Source organism: Humulus lupulus, chromosome 2 (genome assembly GCF_963169125.1).
Source record: "Humulus lupulus chromosome 2, drHumLupu1.1, whole genome shotgun sequence".
Lineage (NCBI taxonomy): Eukaryota > Viridiplantae > Streptophyta > Magnoliopsida > Rosales > Cannabaceae > Humulus > Humulus lupulus.
In genome coordinates this window covers 15,573,436-15,592,665 of record NC_084794.1, presented here as the reverse complement: position 1 = coordinate 15,592,665, position 19,230 = coordinate 15,573,436, and the positions used below count along the sequence as shown (strand labels likewise).

The 19,230-nt window shown below is 33.3% G+C and overlaps 3 protein-coding genes and 1 long non-coding RNA gene across 5 annotated transcripts; all 4 read right to left on the bottom strand.

The window, feature by feature from the left end:
* Positions 1-1,171: 1,171 nt before the first annotated feature.
* Positions 1,172-1,764, bottom strand: LOC133813956 (uncharacterized). Its single transcript, XM_062246983.1, has 2 exons — positions 1,495-1,764; positions 1,172-1,429 (listed from the first exon to the last, which is right to left on the bottom strand). The coding sequence occupies exons 1-2, from the start codon at positions 1,762-1,764 to the stop codon at positions 1,172-1,174; spliced, it is 528 nt and encodes a 175-aa protein (XP_062102967.1).
* A 197-nt stretch (positions 1,765-1,961) lies between these two features.
* LOC133813955 (uncharacterized) lies at positions 1,962-7,555 on the bottom strand. The gene is made up of 11 exons (XM_062246982.1): positions 7,223-7,555; positions 5,716-5,809; positions 5,409-5,562; positions 4,725-4,871; positions 4,556-4,634; positions 3,463-3,577; positions 3,325-3,356; positions 2,752-3,121; positions 2,345-2,668; positions 2,143-2,259; positions 1,962-2,060 (listed from the first exon to the last, which is right to left on the bottom strand). The coding sequence occupies exons 1-11, from the start codon at positions 7,225-7,227 to the stop codon at positions 1,962-1,964; spliced, it is 1,536 nt and encodes a 511-aa protein (XP_062102966.1). The 5' UTR covers positions 7,228-7,555.
* Positions 7,556-10,052: 2,497 nt separating this feature from the next.
* LOC133815860 (putative callose synthase 6) lies at positions 10,053-12,597 on the bottom strand. Of its 2 annotated transcripts, none has more exons than XR_009884868.1 (4): positions 12,153-12,597; positions 11,714-11,767; positions 10,935-11,024; positions 10,053-10,355 (listed from the first exon to the last, which is right to left on the bottom strand). XR_009884868.1 is itself a non-coding variant. In XM_062248640.1 (4 exons), exons 1-4 carry the CDS (start codon positions 12,177-12,179, stop codon positions 10,328-10,330), a joined length of 228 nt encoding a protein of 75 aa, XP_062104624.1. In that variant the 5' UTR covers positions 12,180-12,597; the 3' UTR covers positions 10,053-10,327. The 2 variants fall into 2 exon arrangements, 1 of the variants encoding a protein (XP_062104624.1); XM_062248640.1 differs by having other exon boundaries at positions 10,053-10,384.
* Positions 12,598-15,036: 2,439 nt separating this feature from the next.
* LOC133815859 (uncharacterized) lies at positions 15,037-16,057 on the bottom strand. Its single transcript, XR_009884867.1, has 3 exons — positions 16,033-16,057; positions 15,849-15,933; positions 15,037-15,725 (listed from the first exon to the last, which is right to left on the bottom strand). It is a non-coding gene; the product is annotated as an uncharacterized LOC133815859 (long non-coding RNA).
* Between the last annotated feature and the right edge of the window lie 3,173 nt (positions 16,058-19,230).

The window sequence follows — 19,230 nt, the reverse complement described above, 5'->3', positions numbered from 1 at the left end:
ATAAGTAAAATTAATATTAAATGAAAATTTTACTTGCAAGAAATGATATGGCATTAACCAAGTTTGACCCATTATTGTGTTATTGATACACTCTGAGATATTTTCAGCCCGATTATCCATATTTGTCCCAATTCTCGATGACCACGATGGCTCAATGAAACCAAAAAAGTGTGATATCTCTCTATCGCACAACTCGGAATATATTATACTACATACATGAAAGTTAATGATATTATAGTTATACTTAAAAAGAAACTAAAATATATAATGTTTATTAATTTAAAATTTACCTGATATAGAATGAAATGCAAGACGCGCTGATTTCTTCCATAAGTCCAAAGTGTACTGTAACCTCATGTGAGATATATAAGGTATATTGTTCGCCCAAAATATTGGTCTCCATAAGAATGTCAATCATGAATCCTGGTTCTACGTACTTAACTGAACCTAGAAGTATCTTCAAAAACATGGGAAGTCCAGTGGGAACCTTGAAGATAATCGGCGACTTACTAGCCATACTTGATCCTGCCTCTTCTTGAGTAGTGGGAAGATGTTGTGGAGGATGTTTTAGGTCTTGTGTTGGCGGACAAGCTACTGAAATCCTCTTTCTCTTTAGTCTCTTCGGTTCCTTCAAAATTAACATAGAAAAATTAGATAAAAAAATCACAAAATACATTCAATTTATTATCAATGCAAATGCCCGTCCAAAATTGATCTCTTCCTTTCATATATACATGTATAAATATATATATAATATTCTTCATGGAGGGCTGTAATTCTTTTAGTTGTAGTAGGTGAGAACAAATGTATTAAAAAATGTAAGAATTTAGGAGTGTGAACATATATGGTTGTACATGGGAGGCATAATGAGAAAGACATTTTGAAAATATCGCAAAAGAGAAGTTTCTAACACACTATTTTATTATCTTTCTGCAGCAGCACTTGCAATTTATAGGTTGTATTTCAACCAAAACAATTAATGTAAATATATAATTTAAGAGACTAATTAAGTATGCTATGTCAATTCCTTTGGCACATGGCTCCTCACCAGTACCACACCATATATTTCTTTGTCAAAATCCCCATCTATTACACAATTTACTCCTCTCTCTCCATGAAATTAAACATTTATGGATCTTTCAAGATGAAAATTTTTACAGCATACTAAAAGTTACCTGTTCATGTCATAAGTAATGATCAGATGCGATGGCCAAGCAACATAACTGTTGACCGCATGAACCACAAGAGTCATCTCATCCCCAACTGAGACAGGTAGTTTTGCACTCCCATCTAGACATCTATCAACAACCACGCGATAGTTACCAGGTGCTAAACTTTTCCCATGTACATTGCCTTTGGTAGCCACCACCCGTCCAAGAGCCACAACATCACCACCTTGCTCAATGTATAATTTGCACTTAACATCTTTCTGCAATGATGTTATAGTTAGTATAAGTTAAATAATCATTTCTTAAAAAATATTAGAGAATTTACCTTTAGTGGCTCAGGATGAATAGAAGGTGAAGGTGTAGGTGTCTCATACAAAGTACTAGTGTCAACAGGTGCCTCAACTCCTGGAGTAGGGTCCATCAGTACCTCAACTTCTGGAGTAGTGTCAATTGGTGCCTCAACATCTGGAGTAGTGTCCATCGGTGCCTCAACTTCTGGAGCAGTGTCAATTGGGGCCTCAACTTCTATTGTATTGACTTTAGAATGGCTGCCAAAGCTAGAATGACTATCAAAGTTAGCTTGCATATGTGCCATCTTGGTTAATAATTCTTCAAGCTTGGACATGAATGATTCTTTCAACTTTTCAATCTCTTCCCTATGTCGTATGTTGGATTGTCGTTCAAACTCAATTTGTTTTTTCTGCAAGCCTCTTAGACCCCGCCCCCCCCCCCCCCCCCAATAGGCTTATGAAAGTAGTCTCTTTGTGTGACACCTCGACTCTGGCCTCGAACTCAACCGGGGTGCTCAGCAGTACCTAACACTTGTGTTAGGATGTCATTTGTTCCGATTTCAATCAATTTGCCCTCTTTTCTTTGCTCAAGCATGTCTTCCTATACAAAATTTAATCAATTATATGTTTGTTACGAAAATATAAAACAATTACCAAAAGTCATTTAACATTTTACAACTTACGATGGCCTCTCCCTTGACCTTGTCACACTCGGTGACATAGTTGCCAGAAGAATCTTTTATGGCCTCCTTCCAGAGTATAGATTGATCTATTTGCTCTGTTGTGCCCCACTTAGCTTGCTGCATGTAATAGAATTAGGTCAATTTTAACATCAAATGAAGAAAACATAAAATCAGGCATAATACGTTCTATATATATACTTACTAAATCAGCTTCCAATTCTATATAGCTATGGCGTGAAATCCTATGAGGGTATTGTAAATGATTACGCCTTTCTTGTTGTAATTTTCTAAAATCTTGAAACTCTTTGGATGTCCTTCTCTTGACAAATTCTTTCCAATGTGTTTCTTCTATATGATAGCTTGGTGGAGGTTTATCAAGACCACGAGGGTTTGCTTCCAAAAGAGATGGGTCATTAAGGTAAGGGACTATAAACTTCTTGTTCAAATTACATTTGAATTGTCTCCACTTATTACCCACTGGGCCAATAATATTTTTTCGCATATTCTCATCTAGGTGGAAAGCTAGCTGCAAATAGTTTAAGAAACTTTGTAAGCAAAAGAAAATATAAAACTCATCAATTTATTTCAAAACATAGTAAAATGTCTTACATTGACATCCTTCCATAAGCTGTCCAATATAGATTTAGGAACTTCGCGCCAATTGTCAATGTTAATTGGCACCATACTTTTGGCTTGCATTCCTAAATAACATTGAAGCTCTCTGTTTGGGGTCCCGATTGATTGCCCCCTGCTATTGAACCTCAAATGGCGTTTGATTCCTTTAATTTTATCTGCTATGATCTTCGTCAATCGCACTATGCCTCGTGTCCGCTTATGTGTTTTCTTTTTATCTTCTGCGTTCTCTTTATTATTATCCTCTTCCTCGTGGTCAACATCCATGGAACCACCATCAGTTTGCTCATCGATGGAATCAACATCAGCTTGCTCATCATCACCCTCTAGGTACTCCTTAAGAGTACTGAAAATAAATGTAAGAAAATTTCCTTCACTTCATTTGAATTGTAGGAAGAAAGGCAGTGCTGCCAATACACAATGCCATTGTTTCAGCACGAAACTGAAGCAGTATTTATTGTCTCAAAACTATATGATAAGAAAAATAATAGTTCACCTTTTAGGCATTATTTTCTTTTTATCTATATATATTTCATTTTTTTCCCTTGCCTTGAATATAGTACAGCTAAGGAAAGCATTCTCTGAATTATTCATCAAGTGGAAAGTACACAAGTTCAAAGAAATTTGATTATATAGGTATGAAAACACTGGTGCATAACATAAAAAACAGAACAAAAAGTCACTCACCCAATGCATTCCTAATGACAAAGAAACTGCTTTTGCTCTGATTCTTGAAGCAAGTATCTCTGGTAGAAGAAGAGCAGGCACAGGACCAGTACCAAGTGAAAACGACAAGACATAGCTGTTAATGAAACAAAAGGCCAAGTTCAGGAATTCACGGTGATAAAATGGTCACTATGTGAAGGGACCCACTGAGTCAGAGTACTACTACAATTTATTTATTTTTGAAGGAAAAAAAGAAAAGAAAAAAAAGCTTTTCAAAGGCTGCCATGAAAAGTAAAAACTTATAGAACAGTCCCAAGAACAGCAAGGGGGCCAGAATATGGTGCCAGAACCTTCCAAGTAAAGGATAGAGAAAGCAGCATCATAGAGGCAGCCTAAACAAGTCAGCAAGAGCGTTATCAGTTTTAATAATACCATAAACTGAGAAAGTTTCACATTGAAAGACTCGAAAACAGAACATCCCACACGCTACTTGCAAGGTTTCAGAGATATCACACTTCTATCAAAATATATTTTATGTAATTGGGAACACAGCAACAGGTGAAAGTAGTACCATCAATATATGTCTAATTCAAGCACTGCCTTATTGGATAGGTACAAACTTTGCTCTTGATCACTACATAAATTCATTAGTAGTTGATTGGTAGTAAAATAGAATTTTCTTCTCTTTATAATCTATGTAGATTCAGTGTCCAAGTTCACAAGCTACATGATTAGACTCTTGTCAGTGCACTAGTCTAATATTGGATCAAGAGAGCAAGACTAAGCAATCCCAAGTACAGATTGGATTAGTTCTAGAAGCTTCCTCTCCCTAAACAAGAAAATTGTCTACTTTCTGTTTGAGTCTCCTTTCAATCTTAGTTCTTAAATACAGATTCATCCCTAATGTAACTAACCTAGCAACAACTTAAAAAAATCCTACAATTAAATTCTTAACAGAAAAATAGAGCTTTAACAAGCCTTTAACATATACAAAGCTTATCACTATATTCTTGAATATAGTGGAATACAAGAAAACATAATTTTTTTACATCAGTTGATGAAAGTATAAATATGTATATCTATATACAAATAAATGTTCATGGGGAAAAAACACAGTATCATTCCACCAAAGCTTGTGATTAGAAGACTCTTTCTTCCTTGTCTATCCATCAAGGATGATGCAACAGCTGTGCCTGAAAGAGAATCAGTTGGAAGTCTTTATGGCATGATGCAAAGTGAAGCCAAAATTTAGAAAACCAAGTACAAAAGACACAGAAACTAACCAAAGACATTTGCGGCTCCAACAAGAGCACTTGCTGCAACATCAGAGGCAATCCCCGCACTACGGAATACAGAAGTTGAATAGTATACAATAGCATTGATCCCAGCCAACTGTTGAAACAAGAAAAGTGCTGCACCAACGCTAACAACTGCAACAAGAAATAGTTGTCATGGAAAAAGAAAGAAAGGAAAAAGATTAACAACATTAATTCTCAGCCTAGTATCTCTTCAGCCTATATATGCAATCATATTCTGGTAGCAGAATGCAAGATGGAGATCAATTTACTTAATAATGGTTTCTTTATTGAAAGTTATATTTCCTTACTTATTGCCTTGCAACCTTTTCTTCCTAGTATATTTATGTTGATTCAAACCCATTTTCACATTATATTGAGATTTTACTTTTCTTAAAGTATCAAAATATTTACTACCAGAAGAACTTGAAATTTTTCAGTCGTGACCACGAAATTAATTGCAATGCAACAATGTTCAACAAACACAGAATGTGGTGGAAACTTTGATGGAACTTTGAAAATTTGTACAATATGTGCCCCGTCAATGAATGGGAATTACTCTAGTTTTGGTCTTCAAGAATTATGAACTTGACAAATCATCTTATTATCTAAAGCACATATTCATCTCTTCACAATATTTGACAAAAGAATTCAATCAACTTATGTTTCTACCTTTCCAATAGCGGGTACTAAACAGATCAAACCAGCCTGCGTCAGGTTCCATCGAGCCTTGGCTTCCAGTTGATAAATCTCGGATAACCTCAGCAACTCTCTCCTTTCCATTTAATGTTTTGATAGCTTTTTCAGCTTGAGGAATCTTCCCTTGCTGCCAAAAGGAAAAAATATAATATATATACGTATATATATTCATTAAATGAACAACTAATACAAATGATATGTACTTATCAACAGCTTAAGGAACCCATCAAAGCCATTAACAACTCCACTAGCATCAGAAAAGAACTTCTGAGAGAAAAACCTGAAAAAGCCATCGAGGACTTTCTGGAGAGAAACACATTCCAACTGCCAGTAGAATAGAGGGTATAGCTGAAATTCCAAACATTGTCCTCCACCTGATATTCATAATAAGTATGCTAAAATTCTAATAAAAATGGAAAATAATTAAACAAACTATGCGCCCATGGAAGAGAATAATAAATAATAGTTTGTTTATTGTCAATATTGGTGGTAAACACCATAGATATTACTTTGAATATGTTTGATAATTTTTTTTTTTTTTGATATATTCCCTTCAGAGCAGTGTCTATTAACATGTTTGATGAAATTCCTCCAGTATATTCTCTTGGGTGCAGACTCACAGAAGACAGAAGAGTTAGTCTAATCCATTTGAGGGATGTGACTTCAAAAAATACCATTTGACACTATTTTTAAGCTTTAAATTAGTATTATGTGGTTCACAAAATTATTTTCATTTTATTTCAAATCCAAAAAGGTTCTCATAATCGATTTACTTCACTGAACACTTTGCAGACTTTTACAATAGAAAGATAAAGCATTATGTTCATTCAGATCATAATGAACTGTCACTTAACCAGGCCACATTCCCCATCAATCGGTTTTTGAAAGGATGGAGATGGTAGGAGAGAAGGGTAGAAGGCGAGCAAAATCAATTGTTTGGCAAGAGGGAAAGTGGGAGGGAGATGAGAGATGGAGGGATGAGGTCTCCCTCCTAATCCTCCAAAATCAATCCCTCAAAAAATGGGAGGATGAGAGAACAAAACAAAAAATGTAAATTACAAAATTATTCTAAAAAATTAATATCTATTTTATAATAGGTAATGTAGTAAGTTTATATATATACTTGCCATCCATCTCTTCTACTCTTATCCCGATATCCATCTCCTTCCATCCTACTTCACATCCTTCCAAAACTCTCCATCCATCCAATCCTTCTTCCATCCTATCATAGGAAAGATTAATTTTGGAGGATTAAAATGGAGACTTCATTCCTTTATCTCCCCTCTCCCTCTCACTTTTCCTCTAGCAAATGCCTTAAAATCCAAAAAGAACAAGATTGTCTCTCTTATTGTATCAGCTTTGATCCCTTTGCTCTGAATTTTTGAAAAAAACATTTGTTCCAAAACAGTGAAGAAAAAAAATCAATCTTGGTGTTGTCAAGACAACTCTGAGCTGTATTGACACCTTGAACACCCAAAAATAATTCCTACACAATATCAAGATCCTGTAATGATACCTTAGCACCAATAATAAACATTTATCCACTCAAACTCAGTACAAACAATGAAACAAACAACTGGTATGCACAGGAAAGAATTAAGAACAACAACTCTTCAAACAAGTACTTTAAAACTCAACAAAAACCAGCACTTCAATCTTTTATGTACACATAAAACTCTCGGTTGCAGAGTGATTCTCTTAATTAAAAATAATTCCAACACAAAAAAATACAGTGACTATATTTAAAGTATTTTCTCCATATTAAATTGAATCTAAAAAAAATTTACCTCATAAACAATTGGAGGTCTGCCTAGTTTACCCCAGGGTGGCCTGGTTCTTGCGTCGGCGGGGGGGTCGCCTGGTTCTTGCCGAGGCTGAGAGTGAAAGAGAGCAGCTCGACGTTATGGAGAGAGACGAGATCTGAGTTCTTGCAGAGGCTGAGTGAGAGAATGAATCGAGAGGGCTGAGTGTGAGAGAGAATAGATCGAGCGGGTGAGCTGGTGAGCGTGAGAGAAAAACGATTGAGGCTATTTTGAGTGAGTTTCAGAGAAGCCAACTGGTAGAATTAAAAGATTAGGGATTTTTCTTGTTTTGTTAAATTTCATTTGGGGCTATTTTTGACAATTGAGGGCTATTTTTGAGTGAGTCTCTTATTGTTTTGTTTTATTAATTTCGTGTATATGACTCATTACTTTAAAAAAAAATTATATCACATATTAAACATGCAAACATTTTTTTTCTTTTTTAAGGAATAATCTTTTTTTTACAAGTGGATTAAATTTTTTTTTTATATAAATTATTTTTAGTTTAAAAAAAATAAGAAACATATGCATGAGTAATATATCTTAATATTAGACATATGCATGATTTTATTTGATTTAAGTTTTAAGTATTATTAATATAATATAATTAATTAAAAGTATAATATTATATATAAAAATTTAATAACTAATTAAAGTATTAATAGATATGTCTAGACAATATTTTTTATAAATATTAAAATATATATGTGATCCAATAATATTAAATATATTAATACCCTTTTAAAAAAAAGCTTATTAGGATATTTTTCCGGACTATTACGACTACCAAATCGTGCCTCCTGAATTTTTTGGCCTGTTAAAAATTTCCCCTGAACTATTCATGTTATTGAAATGAGATACTATTACAGCTACCAAATTATGCCCATCGAATTCTAAAATTTAAAATTAAAAGGATATTTTGAATATTTGATTTAAGTTTTAAGTATTATTAATATAATATAATTAATTAAAAGTATAATATTATATATAAAAATTTAACAACTAATTAAAGTATTAATAGATATGTCTAGACAATATTTTTTATAAATATTAAAATATATATGTGATGCAATAATATTAAATATATTAATACCCTTTTAAAAAAAAGCTTATTAGGATTTTTTTCCGGACTATTACGACTACCAAATCGTGCTTCCTGAATTTTTTGGCCTGTTAAAAATTCCCCCTGAACTATTCATGTTATTGAAATGAGGGACTTCCGTCCAATTTTGCTAACAGAATAGTGATATGGCGACACTGGAGTGCTGATGTAGATTGCTACTTGTATAATTTAAAAAATAGATAGGCTTTTACCCCCCAAACTATTACAGTTACCAAATTATGCCCATTGAATTCTAAAATTTAAAATTAAAACAATATTTTGAATGTTTAAAAGAAAATATTAAAAACATTAAACTAAAAAATCATTTTTTTAAAATTAAATCATACAAAATAAAAACTTAAAGCGATATAGGCGACACCAAAGTTGAATGTCGCAAGGGACCCGCATGAGCCCAGTCTGTCGACGATGTCACTACCCTCATTCTGACGCATGCCCAACACCCAAGCCAATTTTTTTTTTTAATTTTAATGATTTTTTCATTTTTTTTAATATTCAAAAGATTGTTTAATTGTAAATTTTTAAAAATCAGAGGCACAATTTAGTAATGGTAATAGTTTGGGGGCAAGAATACTATTTATTATTTATATTATAAATGAAGCATTGACGTGGCAATACCACATCGGCCACCAAACTACCACATCACCATTCTATTAGCGAAATTGGAAGGAAGTCCCACATTTCAGTAACGTGAATAATTAAGGGAGAATTTTTAACCAGTTCAAAAATTCGGGGAGCACGATTTGGATCGGTAATAGTTCAGGGGAAAAAATCTCAATAACCCTTAAATAATAATAATAATAAGACGACGCACATAAGACAACAGTCTAAGTAGAACTGTCTAATTGTGTTAAAAATAAACACGTGATGACATTCTTCTAAGAACTGTTGTCTAATGTAAGTTTTGTTGTGCATGGCATGACGGTTCTAGAGAGTCAGTCGTCATATGTTTATTTTTAACACAAGAAGACAGGTCTACTAAAACCGTCGTCTCATGTGTGTCATCTAAGTACAGTTTTGTAGTAGTGTCCGTGGTGGCATCCTATTATCTTGAGTTATACACACCCAAAATAATTCCTTCAAGTGCTATACTCACACAAGCAGCTAGAATCTAGTAGTACGCCTACTCTATCATCTAAGCATGTCTACCGTGTGCGCAGATATCCACTCTTCTTACCTTAAGCAGTTCGTTGTCCGCTGACTTGTCCCGAACCACATGTTGTGTCACCTCGATGACCACTAGCTCCTAGACATCCAATTACACATCGACACACTATAAGAAAAAATGCTTTTAATAACACCAAAAATGTGTTATCAAAACATACGATAACACTTTCTGATGTGTTAAGACCGACTATGTTATCGTAGGTCAGGGTACTTTACATAACACTTTATCATTGTTATACAGATGTGTTATTGTATTGTCAACGATAACACAATTTCTGTGTTATTTTAATATATAGATAAGTGTTGAATTATGTTATTTATAGTCGATTAGATAACACTTTTTTTGTGTTATACTACACTTTAGTATAACACATTTTTTGTGTTATACTAAACTTTAGTATAACAAATTATTTGTGTTATAATACATTTTAGTATAACACATGTGTTATATTAGCTTAGAGAAACATAATCTTTTTTTTACTTACACAAAACTAGGAAAACAAATTTGAAAGTTGAAGCCAAATAAGGTAACATAAATAGATTTTTATTAATTACTCAAATGTAATTACAATATTTAGTCTACTAGTCTAGGCTTAAGAAATCATATTACAACATAATTTATGCCCAATTCAGATTCCTTTATCACTAAATACAAAACAAGAAATGTATACAAAAATTAGTGAAATACATTCTTCCATTGTTTGCATCAATATCTCGATGGCTTTGCATTTTCTTTGAAAGTGTTATGCTTCAAAAACAGGTCAGTAAATGCCACCCTCAAGTTCTTAACCTCTCTATCTAATTCACTTGGTGTCCTTTGCCTGCAAGATCCTAGAAAATGGAGTAGGATCCACCAAAAACTGAGATAAGTCTACAGATCAGTGCTTGAAGTATCATACAAAAATAAAACTGTAAAACCCACATAGCTCTTACCATTTTCTGAAAGTTTTTTCAAGACTACAGTATGTATTCCATCTTTTAGATACCACAAATTGTCAACAGCAGCAACTAAATTACTTGTAACTAAACTGTACTAAATTTCTATGACTAGAATGATAGTAAATGTAGAAGCAAATATTACATCCTTATGTTAATAAAACAGATCTAATGATCCACAGCACAAAAACCAATTGTTATCTTAAAAAATAAAAACCAATTGTTATCCACAACTTAAAATACAACAAAAAAAATTTAGTCTCATAAGAAAAAGCATTCACTGCCCAAAATAGAGGCAGAGATTAGCTAACTTGTGTATATTTCAAAGCATCTATTCAAACCAATCACGTCACAAGGAATATGGAATAAACACCACAAGGCAAAACCAAAAAACTAAAAATAACTAGGAAGCAACCAATATGGAATAAACACCACAAGGCAAAGCTTTACAACCTTAATTAACAATCAGAATACCTTCAAGACAGATTGCTTATTAGCTTTCTGAATGTGAATATTGGCAAGGAGAAGAATTAGATGTTCCCTCTGGTTGGCAACATTGCCTTCCTGGTTAGAAAACACATTATGAAAATTCAGAGAAGCATCAAAATATGAGCAATGTAGAAGAAAGAGCACATAGTCCAACCATGGAAAACAGAAATCAGAAGTACTTGGCAAAAATGGCCTGAATGGACAAGTAAAGTCATATCTCAACCTTTTTCTAGAGATTGTCTAGTCAGAAGCTATCTCCTTTAACATCTATTTTTTTAAGAAAAAAAACCTCAGAGCCATAGATAGTTTTCCAAACCATGAAATAGTCTTAGGAAGGGTACAATAATCAAATTTAGAGCACCATAACACTAGCTGCGGAAATTATTGTTAACTGGACATTTTTTACCTTTGAAAAAGAGAGTAATGAAAAAATATTATTTTGTCAGTTAGGGACAAGTAAAGACAACCATCTAATAGCAACAATGAAATAACAAAAGAACCATATTTTTCTCTCAAAACTGCAATATGAGTTTTGCTCAATACACCAGAGCATACATTTAGTTCAAATATTGTTAGATATTAGATGTTTCATGACAGCCATATATGTGATAATCAGGAAAACCCCACTCTGAACTTTGTCACAGTTGTCTCAAACAAAATGAAGAAAAATTTATATAAGTTTCATGCAAGTCAATACTTGAAATCAAGAATTTCAACATCTAGGAGTAATTATACACAATTATGTTAGGAAAAGAGATGCTTACCGCCCATGTAAAAAGAAGGTTGACTTTTGCCCTTTCCTTTCCTGTGTTCACCAACTGAAAACAGACAAAGTCTACTAAGTAACTTTCTAACAACAATATCAAATTCGTAAATTTATGACTAAAATATCATATTCTAGATCATGCTGAAATATTCACATACTTATTTAAGTTACACTTGTATAGAATTTAAAAATTAATAACAAAATTAATTCACACAGGAGAAAATACAAGGAATGATATTCAGCATATAATCACACCGAACAACATACATGAGCAGGGGAATTAATTTCAATAATAAAGAAGGGCAGGAAGAAGCATCGTTATTTTAAAAACTATAATCAAAGGACTCATTTAACAATATACCCAAGTAGTAACCTGATATTCGTTTCTCTACTTATGCTTGACATAAACGACTCAGCAGAAATTTTAAGCAACTTACTGATTGTTCAACATGGATCCAATTCATCTGCCATTGATCCCTTTTTTTGCATGAAGAAGTAAGCAATCCAATTCATGAATCAAGCTTTTGAAACTCATGAAACAACTTTAGTTACTAGTTCAGATCACATCAAACAAATTAGTTTCAAACACTACTATAAATAAGTAAGCAATCCAATTCACCAACATGCATTACTCTTTATGCATATTGTATGATATTGTATCTTAATGGTGAGCTTCATAAGAATCAACTATATGTTCAATATAATTTGACTAGCAAGTTTGAACTCAATTACCTGTACTATATGCCTTTGAGACAAAGTAAGTATTCCAACCAAGCGATAGTACAGAAACTTGAAAATGAAGCCAATACTTTGGAGCTTGCTTTGGTGATTGTCCCAAGTAAGCTTGTGCATAGAACTTTCTCAAGTTCTTTGTAATATTGTCTAAACTTAAATACTGTTCCTTTAATTCTAGTGTTCTTTTGACCCGAGTCAGTAAAAAATGCATCTAACTCGGTGTCAATAACAAAGGTTCACAAGAAACAGAAAATGAGACATGACAAGAAAATTTCTTAAGCTAAAAAGTACAGGGAATCCATGATTTTCTGTTTACATGAAAAAAAAACACTAAAACACATGTATTTATACTCCAAACAATATGATCCAATTTTCAACTTCTTGCTACAACTTAGTAACTCTCCATTAATTCTATAATTCCTCCCTTTTTCTCTCTACTTGATCAATAATCATGTTCTTCTTTTACTGAACCTTGGAAGACATTTCTTATGCAGTCTAGGATTTGATTTTGAAACAAAAAGACAAACAATCATTCATTTATAAGCTATTTTGGTTGTACAAATTTTAAATTTAATTTCCCTTAAAACCAAATAGATTATTAGATAGATATGCATGAACCTCAGATGAGATGAAATTGCTATATAGAAACATCACCATCACCAGTAAACTCAAAACCAGAGAGTACATGATCACCCAAAGACTATGTTTAGTAAAAGGGTTGGAAAAAGACAAGCTTCAGGTCCACAAAAGCACTACTCCTCAAACAAGCCATAACTTGCTAACACTGTCATAGACCCATTACAATTTTCTAGGCCAAATTTACTGTCCATATTAATACTAGTCATAAGAATATCAAATTAAAATAGCATAGAAAGTAAGTTTTTAGGAACTACCAACGCAAAAATTTCTACAGATTCCTTAATTGATTACAAAATAACTACAGCTCTTCTCTCCAATTGAAGAAAAGTATACCTCTCTTTCTTTATATATACACAAAAAATATATATATGTATATATTTATACAAGAAAGCCTCTCCGAGACAAAATAGTAGGAATTACTGTGTCATTAAACATAGAGGAGGTATATAAGTGGTATATACTTTCCCCTTCTCCTTTCTTACGAAGCTCATTATATCTCATCTCATGCAAGAAATTGTTGTCTTAGCCTAGAAATATATAGCTCACCCTCTAAAACTATCTTGAATACTTCATTAAACAAAAGGGCTCATACAGCATATTCTATCTATCCAAGCTCATAATGTATATACAGTTTCTTTGCATCATTTTATCACACACTTGTGGGGCATTGACCATTAGTTAAAGAGTAACATAGACCACAGTTACCTTACACTACCTTGAACCTCAATACAAACAAACATTCCAAAATCTAACCCATAACTTTTTCAAAGAAGCAAAAGACAAGAGATATAAGGCAAGAAAACCTACCTCTGGAACCAGAGCAGAGGAGACCGACGACAGATTAGCGGCGGCGTGCAGCTTCAACAGTAGTTCGGGTGCCTTGGGTTCAATATCATTGTAATGTTAAAAAGATAAGAAATTCGGGTAAGAAAAAACAACACTTATATTTTATCCTCGCAATTCCATCATGCCCATGTATTATATTATAAAAAGGGGTTATTGGTGTAGTGTTATAAGAAGTAGAAGCATGTATTTATACCAAAAGCCAACAAAAAGAAGGCATGGACTTTGTATTCTTTTGTTTCATAACTCCCAAACCATTAACAATAACATCATTATCACTAACATTATTTTTTTTTCACCAACAATTGTTTTCAAGACTTCAAGACCATTAATAAACTAGTAAAAAATCATCAAAAAAAAAAAAAAAGCAAGAACGATAATTAAGTCACTAAATTTGTAACTAAAATCTTACTGAATGCTAATAACAAAATAGTAGCAACGCGATACTTTATTGAACTAGAATCATATGGCACAACACAATCAAACAGAATAAAAGAAAATGGAAAGAACATACATATGCTTCAACAATTATATATATGCATAAGGACCTACTACAAGATAAAAGATAACAAATATTAAATAAAGATTATAATGGAGATAAGACTCCTCAATTAAAGAAAAGGGAGACAAGACTCCTCAAATAAAGATAGGAGACAACACTCCTCAAATAAAGCATGGATGCAATTATTACATAAATTTAAATGTAATTATTTTTCATTGTTTTAGCCCAGGCCATTCATTTTAACATGCAACAATTGAAAGGGAAAAAAACGCTATATAAAAGAAATTATTTATAAGTTACAATATCTTGTATGATGCAGGGCAAACCAAAATTTCAAAGAGAAATGGTGGCTTATAACAAATCAATATTTTTATCCAACAACTTAACAAACTATCATATGTTGAATGCCCTTTCTAGAATTGAATTTATTTTCTTGTGAAAGCAAACATGCCTAGCTACCACCTTTATTCTCTTTTTTCTTTACTTAAGCTTTGCCCAACTAACTTGCATGATGAATTTATATAATTGGGAATAAATGCTCCATAATCATAATAAATGCAAGTTGACATGCTACCTTATTTCAGAGGAATTGAAGAAAAAAATATGGTCAAGCATACATATATATTAAAAAAATATTACCATGTAATTATGAAATCTAAGCAAGCCTCGAATTTTAAGTGATAATGAATCCATTTTGGAAAAAATTTAAGTGCTCAAGGAATACATTGTTGTAGCTAAACCCTTACTATCAATAATTAGATTCATATAGAGCATTTATGAGTACGTGAGTCAGACAAAGAAGAAATCAAAAAAATACAAGCAATTATAAAATTATGAGTCATTTATAGCCAATGATTAAGTCTTGAAAAGGAAATGATCACGAAAGACTACTATACTAGTAAATCCTTAACAATTCAAACTTAGAATTGTTTAGAAGACCAAGCTTTTCTATTACTTGTAACATGCATGAGAACTAGATTTGCTAAGTGGCCCATTAAAATGTACTAACAAAACACATAAAATATGAAAATCACTATATGATGAAAGACAACATAATGAAAAAAAAACTTAATATAGTCTGATATTAAAGTAGACTCATAAACTATATACCATTGGAAAAAACTCATAAAAGGTGCAGCTGAAAAAATAAAAGTGAAAACTTACCAGGAAAACCAGCATAGATTGCTACCATTCTGCACTCTGTTGCTCTTTGTGAACCAGGTGGCAAAACAGTACCAACAACTATATCCCCAACTTCACTTGGGTCCAGATTTGTTTTCTCTATCATGGCCTAAATTGTATATTAATCAAGTATAAGAAAGAAAAAAATCAATAATCCTGTGTATATAAGCCAAATCAGAACAAAATCATATACAGTAATGGTATTACAAGCCAAAATTAATGGGCTATTTACCTTTAAAACAACTGCAAGTAAATCATCAGCTGGAGTATCCTTATACCCTCCTTGCTTAGCTTTGGAAATTGGAGTCCGGTAAGCCCTGTTTGAGAAAATTTTCAAAGGAAAAAAAACTACATAAAAATATTAACAAATGCTTAAAACAAATCAAACGTTCATTTTGTTGAAGCAAGAAATTTACGCCACAATCACTATATCGTCTCCAAGAAATTTTACCTGATTGAACCTGCTGCCACATCAAGGGTTGTCTTCATCTAAAGGAAAATTAAAATTAAACTTCATGAAAATTTAATGACTGACAACATTTAGCTACATTAGTCTCACTGTTTAGTAAGATTTCTTATGTCTTGAAATAAGGTGTCAAAAAAGCAATTAATAAGATTCGTACTGTTGATTTTCTCCTCTAACTCCAAGTTCAAAGAGTAAATTTAAGTAGAAGATGAAAGGAAACTACAAACAAAGAATAAACATTTTTCTGAAACAGAATGGACCACGGTTCAATATAAAAGGCATCATATTGCAACTTCAGTCAATAAATCAGCTGTTAAAAAAACATCAACGAATGAAGAAAATATTGAATTCAACAAAAACATTGTCTAATCTTAAAGCATAAATGATGATTGTTAGAATGATTTAGATGGATTGAAAACCAAATAATTAAAAAGAAACTAAGATATACCCAATTACATTTGATCAAATGGAAAGTAATCAAGATATAATATAGAATTTGTAAATAATTTTGACTGAACTCACCTCACCTGACCAAGAGAAGAGGTAACAATTTCAGTCTAGTCCACCACCATGAGCAGAATAGAGAAGGTCCCAATTTATTGTGGTCTGAGCAAATCAAAACTCGAACCTGTACAATAGCCATTTTTTACTGAACTATTAAATAGAGCATTTAAGAGTACCATAAAAAGCTTACCCCATACAGATACGAATTGGCAATATAACTAGCCACACACAAGACGTTTTGGGAAAAGGGAAAAAACATAGAAAACAAGAAAATATATGTAGACATGGTCATGAGTGCATGAAATTTTAGGAATATAGAAAACTAAAATGGGAAATAGAATATGACACAATTATTCAATTTATGCCCTCCTAATAGATAGGCTAGATCTTGACTTGGTTCTTCACATGACACTTATTACTATAAATGTAAGCACCTAGGAGGGCAGTTCAAACAGTCAGGTCTATTGTTTGATCCCACAAGATCTAAGGTTCGGGGTACCTAATTGGAAAATCATATAGCTTGATGTCCCTCAAATATTGTAAGCAATACCTGAAGAAGCAACTCGTATTTCGAGTTGAACAAAAACACACTGAAAGCCCTGTGTAGCAAATTTTCCTTTTCAATCTTTTCCATCAAGTGACCTACAGGGTACAAAAGCATTAGCAAACCACAGAGGTCCAGCTGATCCAACAGAATGAACATGATCTATATACAAAATATATGATTTGAACATGTAGTAGAATGCCCAAAACATGAATAAACAGTTCATTTCCATAACATGAAGGTATCCAAAATCAAAAGAGCATATAAGATTTAGGAAGGATAGAAAGCCTTGGAGTATGCAAAATGCAAAGTACCATAAAGACGTGACATAATACCCAAAAAGAATTGTGCAGATCAAATTTTACTTACAATTATATTTTGTATCATGACCAACAACCTAGTCATTCTCATCCACTAGAATGTGTTGACTACGTTTTTAGCCAACGACGTGAGAACGTCAATAACGACAAGCCTTCAAGAAAAATAAAAACGACAACAGACGGTATAAACAAGAAAAGTAAATAACACAAGAGATTTTTATAGTGGTTCAGCCCCGATTGTCGGTAATAGCCTAATCCACTTAGAGTTGTGATTTATAGATCCGTACTCAAGATCAGATGGACTGAGCCAACTGAGTTTCTTCAGTACAGATTGCAAAAATACAAGTATTCTCTCTTATTTCAGCACTTTCTCTCTCTAGAATAGACAGTTCCAATTTTCTCTCTCTAGAAAGAAACAGCTCCAAAGACCTCTCTCTCATCCCATAAGCTCTCTATTTATAGGCCTGAGATCCTTAACTGATATCCCTTCATGATAGGGATATTTTATTATATTTATTACATTTAAACATTCAAAATTCGAAATATAACAAACCCCCCATTTGTGGGAAGAATGAGAGATTCCCGCGTATGTTGTTGGAGTTGTGTCTGACTTAGTCTCCTCTAGCTAGTTGGTCCACCTCCTACTCACTACCCATGCAAGTGCTGGTTGAACATGCATGGTGGTAGGATATGCACGGTGGTAGGACATGTTTTTGTGGGTTGAACGTGCATGGTGGTAGGACATGCACTTCTTTCCTCTAACATGGCACTCTCCTCTAGCATGCCATGTTCCTCCTTGAACCAATCTCCTTGGCTTCTCCTCGGACCAAGGTGGTCCGAGGCAACCTCCTTGGCACCTCACCTTGGACAACATTGGGGCAACCTCTTTGGCACCTCACCTTGGACAACATTGAGGCAATCTCCTTGGTGCCTCACCTTGGACAACATTGAGGCAACCTCCTTCATAACATCTCACCTTGGACAAGGTCAAGGAATTCTCCTTTAGCATCTCCCAAACATGTCTGATCGAACATTGTATAGGCTCTCCTTATCAAAATCTAAGTCTCCTTCCTCTTGCATGAGACTCCTCCTCCTTAGCTACTTACCTTGGACACGTTCGAGCCAACACTTAGGAAACCTTGGGAGGCTACCTCCTACACATCCTTGGGGTCTCTTAGGACCACATCCTCCGTGGGGTCTCCTAGGACCACTCCCCTTAGCTCTCCTAGAATGTATTCTCCTTAGCCTCCTAGGATGCATTCTCCAATTTTTGGGTATAACAGAATGCATCTACAGAAAGTTCACATAAAGAAACATAATCAGCTCTAGTACAACACAAAGAAAGATATGTAGACCAATATACCAAACAGTAATGCTATTTTTGTAACAGTATACCAATATTTTAATCAAACTGATTTCTTGACTCTTCCTTTCGATAGAAAATTATACACAAGAACAATGTTAGAACAAACAAGTAAAAAGCCAAGGATTTCTGAGATGTGAGATTAGCTTATGGGACACAGTAACAATAAAGATGAGATAGTAATTATCATAATATTGTACAAATTAAAGGCACCAAAATCACATTTTTCGTGAGTCAAATTTTGTGATCAATATATGCAAGGGATAGTGAAATAAAGAATTTGATCACTTGATTGTAGAGTGCAGAACAATAAAATAACAGATCTCATAAATTACTATAAAGTAAAAAAACAGTTTAGAATCACAAAAGAATACAAGATTTTGATCCCTAGTAGAAATTTTTTTGGTCACAACAAAC